Genomic DNA, 15,935 nt, shown 5'->3' on the forward strand with positions numbered 1-15,935 from the left:
CCTCACCCACCCAGCCAGCTTTGTGCTCTGTTTCCCCTCTGCTCTCTCTACCAGGTGCACCTGTGACTCCAAGCCATGTCCTGCAACACCCAGTGCCGTCCTTGCCAGCCCTGTGGCCCCACTCCACTGGCCAACAGCTGCAATGAGTGCTGTGTCAGGCAGTGCCAGGACTCCACTGTTGTTATTCAGCCACCTGCTGTGGTGGTGACCCTCCCTGGGCCCATCCTCAGCTCCTTCCCACAGAACACCGTGGTGGGATCCTCCACCTCTGCTGCTGTTGGCAACATCCTCAGCTCTGATGGAGTTCCCATCAATTCTGGGGGCTTTGACATCTCCTCCATCACCAGGCGCTACGGTGGAAGGAGGGGCCTCCCCTGCTAATGGTGCTGGTCTTGGGAAATATCCCCAGGATCTCCAGGCATGGTGCTGGACAAAGGAAGAATCTTCAGGTCATTTCTTTCAGAGGAACTGACCATCTTTAGTTCCTCCTGAATATGCTGGAAAGAAGGGCCCAGCTTACGCACTTCAAAAGCCCTATGTCTTTCCTACATATCTCCTTGTTTCTATTTTCATTGTGTCCTTCTGCTCCCCTCGGCTGCAAGGATCCTCCAAGCCAGCCTGCACTCTACAGGCAAGGCAAATGGATGCCCTGCATGGACTTCACCATGGCCAAGAGGTGAAGTGTCCTGCTTGTCCCTCCAGAACCTGCACTGAGGGCCTGTGCTTGTAAAAACCTTGACTCCTTCTTTAAACTCAATAAAGATTTTTGCATCTCAGGCTGGGTCTCCAGGTTTTCCTTCACTCCCCATATGCCCTTGCAAGCTGCCTGGGTAAAATGGTGTTGATCCTGGCAGGGGAAAAGGTGACAATGTGGTGAGATCCTGCTTTCAGAAAAATGTGAAGTTGGGATACACTCAGAGGGTCTTATGCAGGGAAGAATTCTGGGGCAGGATGCAAAACATCCCCAGTTGAAAGGTGATCAGCCCGTTCCCTTCAGTGTCTTTGCCCAGATATACCCTCAACACCTCCTGCAAAAACCTCATGTAACAATGAGAATTTCATGGGAGGTCCTGGAAACAAACCAACCTGTAGGATCATGGGAATGCAGCACCTCTTGCTCCGGTCAGTGCTGTGCTGGGGTAGACAGAAAATGTTCCCAAAGGATGTCAGAAGTGTGGTTGTGTGGAATGGTCTCAGGCCTCATCTTCATCTTCACTCCACTGCCCAGTGTCAGACCATGGCCAGCACAAATGGGCAGCTGGGATCAGTTTCTCACTGCAATCCTACTGCCTCACATAAGGCCCATGGCAGGGCCCAGGTTTTGGCAGGCATGCAGGCCTGGCACCACTCACAAGTCAGCTCTGGGATTAACAACCCTGGGCCTCACACTGGAGTCCCTGTGAACCCTCATGGGCCAGGGCAGTCCAAGGACAGTAATGGAAGCCCACAGACCATTCACTGCTTGGGAGTACCTTGTTGCTCCCAACCATAGATGGAACAGCTCAGCTCAGGCTCAGGGCCTCAAAGGCCCTGCTGTGTAAGGTCCTTTTCTGGACCAGTGCTGCTCAAGAAAAGCTCTGTGCAAAGTCATTCTGGACACACTCAGAAGTATCTGTGGCAGACAAGTTTTGTTCATTAATGTCTCTCTTGCTTAGTCTGATGCTCTTGGGCATTGTTTTGATCAAAAGCACATCAGAGGCCTCAGTCAGGAAGGGCTGGATAAACAGAATCCATCCATCCATCCATCCATCCATCCATCCATCCATCCATCCATCCATCCATCCATCCATCCATCCATCCATCCATCCATCCACGATGGAGACTGTTTAAATTGCCCATTTCCCATCTGGGAGTCTGGAATGCAGACAGGTGTAATTTTCTTCCAGAAAGTGAGGTTGTGAAGTCCTTTGGTGGCATTTCCTCCTTTTGCCTGTTTGACCTACAGTCAGTCAGGAAAACAGAGGTATCAGGGCACTGAACATATATCTCTTGGCAATCAGGTTGATGGGGACTGTGCAAGCCAAGTTCTGCAGGCTTCTGCAGTTCTATGAATGTACCCTGTGCATACCTGTTGGAAATCCTCACATTTTAGCCATCCGTTCACTGTTTATAGATGGTGGGTAACAGGACGGATGACAGCATGGCACAGAGTGTCCCTAGTGAAAGTTTGGCCTACTAATGTACAACATTCTTCATTTTTTCCGTGATGTGATCATGGCAGTAATCTCTGAGATTCTGTGAAGAACATCTGGTTTCACTATTAATGCAGAAATTTTGGGGTTTTTTTACTGTGATACTCCAAAATTTCTTTTTTGACGTCTACTCTCAGCTTAAGTGGGTAATTAAAAGGTTGGGACATCTCATATGTCTACAGTTCCCCGAATGTAGGGAAGGAGCTGATGAAGGCAAAGCTAAGCTCTAAAAGCAGCTGAAGCATGAAGGGACCAACAGGAAAAGTTCCCTGAACACTTTCCTGCTGGAGATTTAGGGAAGAGTCTCTGAACTCCTCCATCTCTTTGGCCAATATTCTTGTGATGCCCAGCCTCAGCTTTTCACCCGCAAGACTTGCACTGTCGCTGGGTAAATTGCTAATATAGAGATGATCCAGCTCCTTGCTCTGCCTGGCACCCTTGCAATCCTCCACTCTCTCTGCTCCTCAGGCAGACCCAGGGCACAAGCAGCACTCCTACCTGGGGACACTGTGACAGCTGCACCACAGAGCAACTGCTGGGGCACCCCATCTGCCAATAACCCTGTTCATTGGCTTCCCCTCTGCAACACACAGTGTCTCTGTCCTTCTATCCAGTGCACACCAATAACATGCACTGTGATTATTTAATCCAGTACCTATTTGGGCCAAGATCCCAGCCTGACACAGCTCCACGCTGATGATCTGGATCAATACATTTGACATTGGCTCAGGCGTGAAGGAAGGTTGTGTCCCACACCTGGAAGCACCAACAATTCACTGGAAGCAGATCCATTTGGACATGGCCTGAACAAGGAGAGTAAATAGGATTCCTTATTCTTTCTCCAGGATAAACCAAATCTCATCCTTTTGAACTCTCTAGCAGCTGTGTCCTGACCTGGTGAGGCACGCAGAGAGGGGCTGCCCATCATGCTGAGGCAGTCCCAATCCTGTTACACTCAACTAAATTCAGGATCTAAATTGGTAATCCTAATTGGTAATTTAGATTACCAATCCTAAATTGGTAATCTAAATTGGGGCTTAGCATCACCATCAGTGGCATATGAGCTCTGAAGGATCAGGACAAGCAAGGTTCAGGAAATTGATTGATTACAGTGTCTCTTTTTGGACAGATTTCCAGGAGGTTGATGCCATTACCTTTCAGCTGCGTTACCTTCCTGCTGCTTTGCAGAGCTTGTGAAGGAGCTGTGGAGAATGTCCCTGCCATGAGCAACACAATCTGTTTGTGAGGAGAGACAGAAAAGGACATGGGTTCATATACACCTGTCAAATATGCACCTGTGCTGCATTCACATTAGTCTGGTTGCACACAAGAGGACCAAAGACATGAACACATGTAGGAGGAACACACCCTGCTGTGAACTCTGCTGAGGACACCAGGAGACAGGCGCAGCAGGGCTGGAGCCTTTTGGGGAAGGGCAAGGCCCCAGGCAAGCTCCCAGCATTGTTTGTGTACTCACAGACTGCTCAGAGAGCGGACAAGTCAAAACAAGCCAGAAGTTTTTCCTGAGGGCAGAGTTAGGTAGGATGGGGTCAGAGCCTGCAGCCCAGCGCACACACATGGGGAGACAACAACAAAAAACCATCAGGGTGAGCTGAGGAGGGAGGAATAGGGAAGGACATGGCCCATCCTCATGCACAGGAATCCTTGGGCATCCAGCAGCAGACTGGATTTTTAAAGAGGAAATACAAAGGACCCAGGGAATCACAGACTAGTAGACCTCACCTCTGTGCCTGGGGAGATCATGGAACAGATCCTCATGAAAGCAGCTGTAAGTCATACTCAGACAAGGAGGTGATCCAAAACAGACAGCAAGGCTGCTCTTAGGGCAAGTCATGTCTGAGCAATCTGGTGGCCTTCAAGGATGGAGTGACTGAAACACTCAGCAAGGGAAGACTGTGTCATCTTCCTAAACTTCTGTCAGGCCTTCAACACAGCCCACACAAAATCCTTGTCTCCAAAGTGGAGAGACTGGGGTAGTGGGTTGACCCTGGCTGGTTGCCAGGCACCCACCAAAGCCACTCTGTCACTCTCCTCTACAAATGGACAGGGGAGAGAAAATATAACAATGGTTCATGACTTGAGATAAGAACCAGAAGAGACCTCTCACCAAATACTGTCACAGGCACAACTGACTCAACTAACACATATTAATTGAATTTATTACCAATAAAAGCAGAGCGGGATAATGAGAAGTAAAATAAGTCTTATAAAAATAACCCAAAAACCTGAACATCTTCTTCCTACCTCCCCCTTCTTCCCAGCTTTATCTCCTCCTCCCCCTCAGCAGAGCAGGGAGACAGGAATGGGGGTCATGGTCAGTTCACTGTGAAAATGGCTGGATGGACAAAACTTTGGTCTGTGGCTCTATGACCACATGGGGGTAGGGGAACAGGGACATGTCTCAAGGCTCTGTCTTGGGACTGGTGCTTTTTATTATCTTTTTCAATCACAGGGATATTAGATTTTGTGTCCCCTTGGCATGTTTGCAGATGACACAAAGCTGAGCTGACACTACAGAAGGAGATTTCCATCCAAGGAGACCTGCAGAAACTTGAGAAGTGGGCCCATGAGAACCGGATGAAATTTAAGAAGTTCAAGCACAGGGTGCAGCACCTGCATTGTGGGAAATCCCACACATGAGGACAGACTGGGAGATGAACCCATTGAGAGCAGACCTGTGAAGAAGGAATTGGGAGTTCTGGTGGATGAAAACCTGGACGTGAGCCAGCAGTTTGCACTTGCAGTCCAGAAAGCCATCCTGGGCTGCATCACAAAAGGCCTGACTGGCAAGGTGAGGGCAGTGATTCTCCTTCAGCATGAGAAAGACATAGACATGTTAGAGCAGGTCCAAAGGAGGCCACAAAGATTCTCAGAGGGCTGGAGCAACTCTGCTCTGAAGACAGGCTGAGAGATTTGGGGTTGGTCTGCATGGAGAAGAGAAGGCTTTGAGGAGACCTCATTGAGGCCAGTCAGTGTGTGAAGGGGGCTTACAAAAAGATGGATGCTGGCTTTTTACACAGGCAGATACTGATAGGAAAAAGTGGAACGGTTTAAACTAAAAGAGGAAAGATGTAGATTTGATGTTAGGAACAAATTCCTCACTCAAAGGGTGGTGAGGCAATGGAACTTCACATAGAAGCTGAGGCTGCCACATCCCTGAAAATGTTCAAGGCCAGCTTGGATGGGGCTTGGAACAATCTCATCTAGTGAGTGTCACTGCTTCTCTTTATGAAGGAGTTCCATCCAGACCAAGCCATTCTGTGATTATATGATTCTATGAGTGCTGCAGTTTCTTCCTGAAAACAACACTTCAAACAACCCCAGAAGAGTGATCAGGATAGCATCACTTTCCTGGTCTGGGCCCATGCAGTACATAAACTGAGTCTTCTGCCTGCACTGCTGCATTCCTGCCTTAGAAATCCTGAGGCCTTTAATCCCAGGGATCAGAAGAAACCTTCATTGGGGAACAGGCACGGAACAAACCTGGAAATGAAAAGGCAGCAGTGTAGGAAATGAAAGCACAGCCCATATCATTAGGTGTGCTGGTTTGCATTCAAGATGAGCTTGCTGGGAAATTGTTACCTCTGCAAAGGCAGCCCCTGCTCCTGCGGCAGTCAAGGGCAGATATAAAAGGCAGCACAAATCTCTGCTCTCTCATCCCCTTCTCTTGCTTCCTTCTGCTTGGGAACCAGGTGAGTCTGAAGCCCCTTCTCTTTCTCTGCCAAAGTGAGATCTCTGCTTCGTAGGTATCTCAAGTGATGTTGGCTTTCTCATATTTGGGGATTGGAGCATCTAGTCCTGAGAGAGGAAAGCGGGGAGGAGGCTGGCATGGGGAGAGGCTGGTGATGGTGCCTTTTGCTTTCTTTGCCTGGCAGAGAACTTCCTGAGCCAGGCTGCTCTTTGTAGGGCTCCTGGACCAGTCTCCAGCTTCCCATTCATGGCGGCCTTGGCTCTTTTTTGATGGGATAACTAGGCTGCTCCTCACCCACCCACCCAGCTTTGTGCTCTGTTTCCTCTTTGTTCTCTTTGCCAGGTGCACCTGCAGCCTCAAGACATGTCCTGCAACACCCAGTGCCGACCCTGCCAGCCCTGTGGCCCCACTCCACTGGCCAACAGCTGCAACGAGCCCTGTGTCAGGCAGTGCCAAAACTCCACTGTTGTTATTGAGCCACCTGCTGTGGTGGTGACCCTTCCTGGGCCAATCCTCAGCTCCTTCCCACAGAACACCGTGGTGGGATCCTCCACCTCTGCTGCTGTTGGCAACATCCTCAGCTCTGACGGAGTTCCCATCAACTCTGGGGGCTTTGACATCTCCTCCATCACCAGGCGCTACGGTGGCAACAGATGTCGTCCCTGCTAAAGATGCTGAGAGAGCCCCAACGAGACATCCTGAGGAACTCAGAACACGGTGTCAGGCAGAGGATCTTGGTTTTGAGTGCTGTTTGCACAAAAGCTGACCAAACTTGCCTTTCTCTCCCTTTCCATTGTATGCATTGGTTCCTATGTGCTTCTATGTTCCCCAAAGGCCAGCTTGATAGGGACCATTTGGTTTCTCCCCTTTGTGGGGCAGATAGACCAATATTATGCAGGAACTATTCCAGAGTCAAGGAGTGCAGACTCTCTGCTGCCCTTGGTGCTGCCTGTGCTGCTGACTTCCAATTTTTAGTGGCTTTGTTTCCTTCTTTCATTTCATTAAAGTTCTGCTGCATTCAAGTTTGGTGTCTGTGTGGTCCTTCCCTTGGCTGCACTTCTGAATGCCAAAGGAGAAAGGTGTCGCTCAGTCATGGAAGTGGGTGAGGGCATAAGAAGACCCTTCTCCATTCACCGAGCAATGGAATTTTGGCGCACCATGGAGGTGCAGTTATTAAGGGTACAATCTCTTGGAGCTGAGGAAGACATCCCCTGGTTGCTCTGCTTTCAGACACCATCAAGCCTTGTCTTGATGTATGTTTGCTCATAAATACCCAGAAAGCTGGGAGACCTTGAAGTAATAGCAGCCCCATGATTTCCTGAGCAAAGGTGCTCCTGTCAGTGCTCCTGTCTCCCTCTCCTCTCCCTCTCCTCATCATTGCTGGGTGACAGTGATATGCCCTATGGTGTTTGTTAAGTGGTTTGTTCTGTTGTTCTCCATGAGTTGGTTTGTCCCTGGGTTTTACCCTCCCTCAAAGCTGTCCCTCATGCCATTCCCCACCCCTTGTTCCAGCTCTTTCCCTGCCTGTCAAGGCAACCCAGCCCCTTATTCCTGAACCTTCCCTGCCACTCTTACCTTGGGCCAATCCCAGACTGCGACACCCCTTTGGAATTCCCCTAAACTTCGAAGCCCCATTGGCCCATGTGACTTACCTTGTCCTCCCGCCTACCCTGATTGGTTCTGATCTGTTGATGTAATCCCCTCACTCCTCCCCTGATATCTCTCTATTGGTTGTTTTTTTGTATCCACCCCCTGATTTGTAACTGTATAAAATCCAAACCCAGTCACACTCAAGAGTTTTTTATTCCTGATATCTTCGCTAGGAATAAGCTCTTCTGTATTGGAACCTCAACACCAGAGAGCCTTCTCCTTTTCCTTTGCCCAACCCCTGCTATGGCTGTGACATTCTTCGCTATAGAGCAAGCAGCTCCTCAGTTTCAGTTGCAGGTAAAATCCAAATCTCAGTTGTTTCCTCACTCCTGGAGTGGTGCCAGAATTTCTCCAGTGTTAGCCCAGGATCCAGTGGCTGTATCACTGGATTAGGTAAGGGAGTGGAGGAGAACGAAGAGATGAAGCTGTCGGCTGGACCCAGGAATTCTTGTTTCCCATCACAACTTGTTGCCCGATGTCTTCCTGATGGCCTTTAGCTGCTGAGTTGCCAGGGGAGACTTCATCAGCTCCAAGGAAAAGGAAGAAAAATCCACTGCAGGGAATCCCATTCTCTGTTTCTTCCACCTATTTTCCCTAAGTAGACTGCAAGATTTTCTAGAGAACAAAGGAGGACTTGGAGGCCCAGGTTTCGATGCAAAACAACTTTATTCAGTGTAAAGAAGAAAAGGAGGTAGCTCACAGAGAGCATCAGATGCAGCCACTAAGATGCAGTAGAGCTCCTGCATAGTGTGCATCTGCTTGCCCAAAAGAGGGAGGGAGGGTCATATGTCGCCATTACACTGGCCTGAGGAGACACAGACAGCAAAGAAAAGAGGAAAAAATGGGAGGGGAACAATGGCTTCATATTGTAAAGACAGTGTTCCAAATCCTTATCTCCTGCCCAGGTCTGTCTTCTGAGGTCTTGGAATCTCTTGCCGAGGGATGTTGCCAGCAGATTTAGCAGGGACGGCATCTGCTGCCACCATAGCAGTTGGTGATGCAGGAGAGGTCAAGGCCCCCAGAGCTGATGGGCACTCCCTGAGAGCTGAGGATGCTGCCAACAGCAGCAGAGCTGGAGGATCCCACGGCGGTGTTCTGTGGGAAGGAGCTGAGGATGGGCCCAGGCAGGGTCACCAGCACAGCAGGCGGCTGGATGGCCACATGGGAGTCCTGGCACTGCCTGACACAGCACTCAGTGCAGCTGCTGCCCAGGGGGCAGGGGCCGCAGGACTGGCCGCAGGGGTTGCAGGGCTGGCAGCAGGACATGGCTCGAGGTCACAGGTGCACCTAGGATGGAAGGAAGGGAGAAGCAGAATGTGAGGACACATGAGAAGCAGTACTGCACCCAAACACCCTGCAGCCAAGGCACCTCCTGGCCCCCACTGCAGTGCCCAGCTCAAAGCCCAGGAGCCACCTCAGCCAAGTCCCAGCCTCTCTCTGTCTGCACAAGACCTTCTCTCCCCTGCCCTCTCCCAGCACAAGCAGCTCCCAGCCCTGCGCTACGACAACCCCTCTCAGCTAAGACCTCCAGTCAGGCAAGAGCTGCTCGTGAAGCAGCAGGAGGAGAAGAGGCTTCGCACTCACCTGATTCCTGAAGTGGAGAAGGTGAGAGAAGTGGATGAGAGAGCAGACACTTGGGCTGTCTTTTATAGCAGTTTTGAACTGCCTAGGGCGCAGAGGCACCTTAGTGGAAGCCATAATTTTCTGACCAGCTCATGACAAATATGCGCCATTCCAGGTAATGGTATGAACCGTGTCCTGGTTTCCTGCACTGCTGCCTTTTCATTTCCTGGCTTCTGCCACGTGCTTGCCTAGGTGAAGATCTCATTCTGTAAGTGCTGGGATGAGCATCTGAAGGATTTCTGAGGTAGAAGTTTCAGATCAAAGTCTGTTGGCATTCCTTGTGGGCAGGTGATACTCACTTGGCTAATTTCTGAGCGGTTTGGTTTTGTCTAAGTTGTCAGGAAATGGTCACTGCTCTTGTGCTTGTTGCCTACACACCCAAGGACTGCCACGTGAGGGGACATGACAGAGCTTCCTTCCGTCTGCTCTTTCTTAGCACTTGTTTTCTGTGTCTCTCCAGGCCAGTCTAAGTGGGGATATTTTGCCCTCTCTCCCTCTGCACGGCAGGCAGATGGACACCACGCAGGAGCTCCACTGCATTATAGTGACTGCCCCGGTGGTCTCCTTTTCTTCCTTAGACTCATTAAAGTTGTTGTGCTTTCATGCCTTGGCCTCCAAGTTCTCCTTTGTTTTGTGGCAACTCTTCCAATCTGCTCCTGTGCAAAGTTAAAAAAGGCAGGGGGTGGGAGTCCCTGCAGTGGATTTTCCTCTGTCTTCTTCCCCTTGGAGCTAATGAAGACAACCTTGACTACTGTGCAAACAGAGGCCCCCAATGAAATCACAAGTTCAAAGGGTGGCAGCAGTGGGCATAGGATATAAACATTCCTTTGCCTTCAGCCTTGAGTAATGCTCTAATCCGTACCATGCCCTGGCTATCCATGGTCTCCTTCATGCAGAAAAGAAACTCTTCAAGGCACTGCTGGGCTCAGAATAACTCAGGTACAGAGTGTCCCATGAAGCCTGTGAGGTTCCACACATGCTCCTGCCCTGTCAGTTTAGGACAGAGACGTGATCTTTCTCCATCTTACTGGCCCCTGTGCACATCTTGCTATGTCTAGAAACGAAGGCTTCATCTGCTCCTGCTGAGACCCAAGTGGTCTCAGTTGCCAGCACTCAAATCGTCTCCAGTTCATCTTCACTCGGTGTGTGACCCTCATGGACAGCCCCTCCATGTTGGTCTTTGTGCTGAAACTCTCAGTGCTCATGGTAGATCCCATTTAATCACTAAAATACTGTGACAAGGTCCTCTCCACAAGTCCTGTTCTCCAGGGAGAAAAGGCTACACACCTTCAGTCTTTCCTCATAGCATAGCTTCTCCAAATCTTTGCCTTTCTTTGACACTTACAATGGGGTGGGAGCAGCTGCTGGATCAGGATGTGCAGAGGCCACATGAGGGGACTTGGATGAAGCAATGGCTTTCTTGGGTGCAGGTGGGCCAGTCAGCAGAACCACCTGGGTGAAGACGGCCACAAACCCAATGTACATATGACCAAGGTTTGTAAGAAGCAATGGTTTTCCTGGTGACAAGTCTCCATCAGCTTTGATGCAGCAGTGGAGGAGTGCCAGATCTTCACAAAGGAAACATGACGAGGAAGAACAATTGCAGTAAGGTCTGCAGGTACCAATTGCTCCATGCAGGGCCATTCTTCACTAGGGTTAGCAGATATGTGGAGAAGAAAAGGTTCATTGTATGTGTAGTAATTCCTGATTGCACTGATCTTTTGATTGTCTCATTCTTAATTGTCTAATTCAAATGCCCAAGACTCCTGATAGCTTCACAGTCACAGAATCATGAAAATGACTTCAAGATCATCAAGTCCAACACTAAATCTAACACTGCCTGCTCTACCACTAACCCATGTTCCCATGTGCCACATTTACACTTCTTTGAAATCACCTCCAGGAGTGGTGACTTAACCACCTCCCTCAACAGTGTGTTCCAATGCTTGATACTGAATTTTTCCCTAATATCCAATCTAAACCTCCCCTGGTGCAAGTTGAGGCCAATTCCTCCTGTCTTATCACTTGTTACTTGGGAGCAGAGACTGACACCCACCTTGCTACAGCCTCCTTTCATGAATTGTTAGAATGATAAATTTTCCCCTTGGCCTCCTTTTCACCAGACACAATAAATCCAGTTCTCTCTAAAAGGTAGCTCATAGGTGGAGGTTTTATCACATGTCACTGGAGAGATGAGAGAACACAATTTTTCTGAGTACTCTTAGTACAGCCCTAGGGTCAAACCCTCCCAGCAGAAGCCCACCTGAGTATAACACTGAGTGTTGATCACAGAGTAATGAAGGAAGCAAAAGAAAAACTGTTTCATGTCACGTGCAGAACCTTGGACATGTGTACAAAAAAATGAGAGCAGGGTTGATTTCTGGCAACCACAGGAGTCCTGAGGAATGACACAGGTACACATTACCTGGATGCCACTGGCCCTTAATCTAAACCTTCTTTGTCCACTGATGTCTTTCTGCCCTGAAATCCTTGATGCTGTCATCCTGGCACTTTGAAAAATGACCCTTCATATGGGAAAGCACGTGGCAGAAGCCAGGAAATGGAAAAGCCACAGTGGAGGAAACTGGGACACAGTCCCTACCATTAGCTGGGGCAGTTCAGATTTGACATGAGCTGGTCAGAAAATTATGACTTCCACTAAGTTGCCTCTGCGCCTGAGGCAGGGCAGGACTGCTATAAAAGGCAGCCCAAGTCTCTGCTCTCTCATCCACTTCTCTCACCTCCTCCTCAGGAATCAGGTGAGTGCAAAGCCTCTTCTCCTCAGCCTCTTGCTGCTGCTGCTTCAAGAGCAGCTCTTGCCTGGCTGGAGGTCTCATCTGAGAGGGGCTGTCATAGCGCAGGGCTGGGGTGTGCTTGTGCTGGGAGAGGGCAGGGGAGAGAAGGTCTTGTGCAGACGGAGAGAGGCTGGGACTTGGCTGAGGTGGCTCCTGGGCTTTGAGCTGGGCAGTGCAATGAGGGCCTTGGTGTCAGGGTGTTTGGTGGTAGCGCTGGTTCTCCTTTGTCCTCACATTGTGCTTCTCCCTTCCTTCCATCCTAGGTGCACCTGTGACTTCGAGCCATGTCCTGCTGCCAGCCCTGCAACCCCTGCGGCCAGTCCTGCGGCCCCTGCCCCCTGGGCAGCAGCTGCACTGAGTGCTGTGTCAGGCAGTGCCAGGACTCCCATGTGGCCATCCAGCCGCCTGCTGTGCTGGTGACCCTGCCTGGGCCAATCCTCAGCTCCTTCCCACAGAACACCGCCGTGGGATCCTCCAGCTCTGCTGCTGTTGGCAGCATCCTCAGCTCTCAGGGAGTGCCCATCAGCTCTGGGGGCCTTGACCTCTCCTGCATCACCAACTGCTATGGTGGCAGCAGATGCCGTCCCTGCTAAATCTGCTGGCAACATCCTTCGGCAAGAATTTCCAAGACCTCAGAACATGGTTCTTGGCAGAACATGATTCTGGGCAGGAGACAGAGCTTCTGGACATTCTATTTACAGCTTTAGGATGATTTCTTTCTCCTACTATTCCATCTTCTTTCTGTGCTGTCCATGTGTCCCCCAGGCCAGCCCAGGGGACCTGTCTGCCTCTCGTCCTCTTTAGGGCAGGCAGATGGACCCCCTGCACGAGCTCCACTGCTTCTTAGTGGCTGCTCCTGGTGCTCTCCATGAACCACGTCCTTTTCTTTACACTCAATAAAGTTCTTTTGCATCCAAGCCTTGGCCTCTGAGTCATTCTTCATTTTCTGGCAAGCCTTCCATATTGCTTAAGGAGAATGGTGGAGGAAGAAGAGGGTTCAACTCCCTTGAAGCTGACAATGTCATACCTGGCTACTCAACAGCCAAAGGTCATCAGGAAGACCATGGCTCCAAAGTTTGAAGAAGTTGTTTAGGGAAACAGCAATGTCTGGGGAGAGCCTATAACCTCATTTCTTTTTTCTCCTCCCCTCCATTACCTGGTCTACAGACCATGGCCTGCACACAGGAGCGTGGGTAGATGAGAGAAACTCCCTTAGCACAGGCAGGACACAGCTGTTATCCCAGACATGCAGGGCTGAGGTAATTCACAAGTTTCCTATCACTCATATGCAGGCTAATGCAGTGGTAAATGAATTTCAGCTGAATTTGTGCCAATGTCTTAGGGCTTTATTATAAATTTGTGACATTTCTCACCAGTATCAATGTATGTAATATGTCCATCGAGTTCTTTCTGGATGAGGCCTTTGGTCAAACCAGTGCCCACTGCTGCTGGGTCAACCTTTGACTGCTCTTGGTGACCATCCAAATAAAATGTCCCAACAATTGTGTTTCCTGTCTTTCTTTGGTTGCTTATTCACCCTGTGATTTTTTTTACATCAGGATGAATGGTAATCAAAATTTTCTGTCCATTTTCTCGAGCTTTCTTCAATAGCATTTTTCACATCCAAGTGAAGTTCATTCAGTAGGAATAGGCTGCTGCTCTTAAGCCAATGCATAATTAAATCATAACAATTGGTAAGATATAAGAGGAGCTAAATAACTGAAATCACATCCCATAATGTCAACAAAGTTACAAGCACAAATACTAGGGCACTTGCATGTACAATAATGTTGTTTACAAATACAAAATCACAAGGGGTTCTCACACAAGCACATCCATTCCATCAGGCCCATAATCTGTGCTCTAGGGTCTAGAGTGCATCTCCATTGGGATTTAATCCTGACACAATTATTTGTTATATGGTATATACTGAAGCGCCATGCACTGTTACAACATAAACTGTGGCTTACGATTAGTGGGGTCAGAGAGGAAAATTAAGAGTTGCTACTATTATCTAGTTGCTAGGAGTAGAATTCCCTTTTGCATTATCCCAGGTTACCTTTTGAATGCCACCTTCTTTTGTAATTGCTGCTCCTGTAAATTGCACCCACAGGAGAGAAGTGGGTGTAATGCAGAATGCATATGGTTACTATATTGATTAACATAAACAAAAGCAGCCAGGGTTTCAACTTGTGGGTTGAGATTGTTTATGTGTCAACTAAATTTGGTTCCTGCTGGCAATGATTCCTCCAACAAAAATGATAAGCAGTTCTTTGGTAAGTAACTCAATTTTCAGTGGGGTGTGCTGGCGCAATTCCCAGTAATGTTCCTGGAAAGATAAAACAGTACAAGTCTCAGCAGAGCTGGCCTAGACAGGTTAACCCTTAATTGCTCAAGGTGTATAACCATGGGTGAGTGTCTGCTCCAAGAGCGGCTGTTGAACTGGGACATTTCCTACACTGATCTTGCTGGGAGGGACCCTCACCATCTGCTTGGGTGCCTCAGGAGAAGCCTGGGACCCCAGTGTGCTCCCTCTCTCTGGAAGGAGCATCTCCTGGCTGTTCGCAGGAGCCCTGATGCTGCTGCCATCCTCAGGACATCACATGGGAGACCTGAGAGCCAGGGGAAAACTCAAAACAATCCGCTTCCTCCACCTTTGCTGTCCTTTGGGGGCTGCCCAGCCCTGCTGTTTTCTGCCCCTGCTCTGATGGTTTTGCCACGTTTTAATTCAACTCCCCATCTCTGCCTGGACCCCCACTGCTCCTGCCATGGCTTCAGGGTTTTTTGCAATGCTTCATTTGCCTCCATGAGCCTGGTCACCTCTGTTGTTCCAGCTCACCACTCGGAGGTTCCTCCTACAGCGCATTTCACCACCCATAGTGTTTTGAGGAGATAACCAAAAACTCCACAACTTTGTGAAAGTTGTAAAGCTGGTATGTTTATTACAGCACCAGACACATGTGGAGATTGCTCTCCTTAAAAGACATGCGTACTTCTGGGAACTTCAGTTCCCTTTTTATTCCCCTCTCAAATATGTATGTATACAATTTCACAATAGGTTCATACATATTCATTTTTACGAATTTCCCGTGACATTTGCCGCTAGTTCTTCTTTATCAGAAAGAATTCCTAGGTCAGGCTGACCTGCTCTTACAGCATTCTCTCTGTCTTTCTTTATCACCTTCTACCTCCCCTCCCTTATCTCTGTCCTTCACTGAAGCAGTTTCTCTGAGCCTAGGCTTTGCAGTCAGGCTACATAGCTATGTTCTCTAACCACAGACTCAAAGATGTACGTTTCACCTAAATCAAAATGGTTTTCTACTCTGGAGAATTTCTACTCTGTCTCAGTAGTGGCACTGAGACCGGCTGCTCTCTGTGACTGTTGCAAAGGGAGCCACCTCCCCTCTCCTCCACCGCCATCGCCACCATCGCCTCATGAGGGAGCTGAGCTCACGCCACAGCTCCACCTGCTGGCGCGGGGGAATCATTGCACCCGCCCTGCCCAGCCAGGAGCCAGCAGTGCCCCTGCTGGCTGTGCCCGGAACTGCACCGAAAGGGAAAGTGCCTGCGGCTGAGAGAGGCCGGGCCTGGGTGTCTGGTTCTGTTTGCTGCTGTTGTTTGTTTGAATTGTTATTAATGTATTTATTAGTAAATGACTGTTATTCTTTTTCCTCCGTCTTTGTCTGACAACCCCATATTATCAAAGTTATAATAATTTGGAGGGAAGGGTATAGTATTTTCCATTCCGTGAAGGTTCCCACCTTCCTTGGCAGACACCTGTCTTTTAAACAAAGACAATTGTCGATATATGGTAGAGTGAAAGAGAAGCAAGAGAGAGAGATTAAATGTGAGAAAGAAAGGAAGACAGGTCACCAGTGCTGGCTCAAGAATTGATTCAGCTGATGGAGTATCCAGGCAGAACAAGGCCATTTGTTTCAGAAAAGTGCTGTCCTGCCTCCACAT

The 15,935-nt window shown here is 49.2% G+C and overlaps 1 protein-coding gene and 1 pseudogene across 1 annotated transcript; both read left to right on the forward strand.

Moving 5' to 3' along the window:
* Positions 1-75: 75 nt before the first annotated feature.
* On the forward strand, positions 76-6,573 carry LOC134430813 (uncharacterized). The gene is made up of 3 exons (XM_063178693.1): positions 76-355; positions 5,772-5,905; positions 6,247-6,573. Exons 1-3 carry the CDS (start codon positions 76-78, stop codon positions 6,571-6,573), a joined length of 741 nt encoding a protein of 246 aa, XP_063034763.1.
* Positions 6,574-11,696: 5,123 nt separating this feature from the next.
* LOC134430905 (feather keratin Cos1-2-like) lies at positions 11,697-12,565 on the forward strand (annotated as a pseudogene).
* Positions 12,566-15,935: the final 3,370 nt, after the last annotated feature.

This window comes from Melospiza melodia, chromosome 30 (genome assembly GCF_035770615.1).
Source record: "Melospiza melodia melodia isolate bMelMel2 chromosome 30, bMelMel2.pri, whole genome shotgun sequence".
NCBI classification, from domain to species: Eukaryota; Metazoa; Chordata; class Aves; order Passeriformes; family Passerellidae; genus Melospiza; species Melospiza melodia.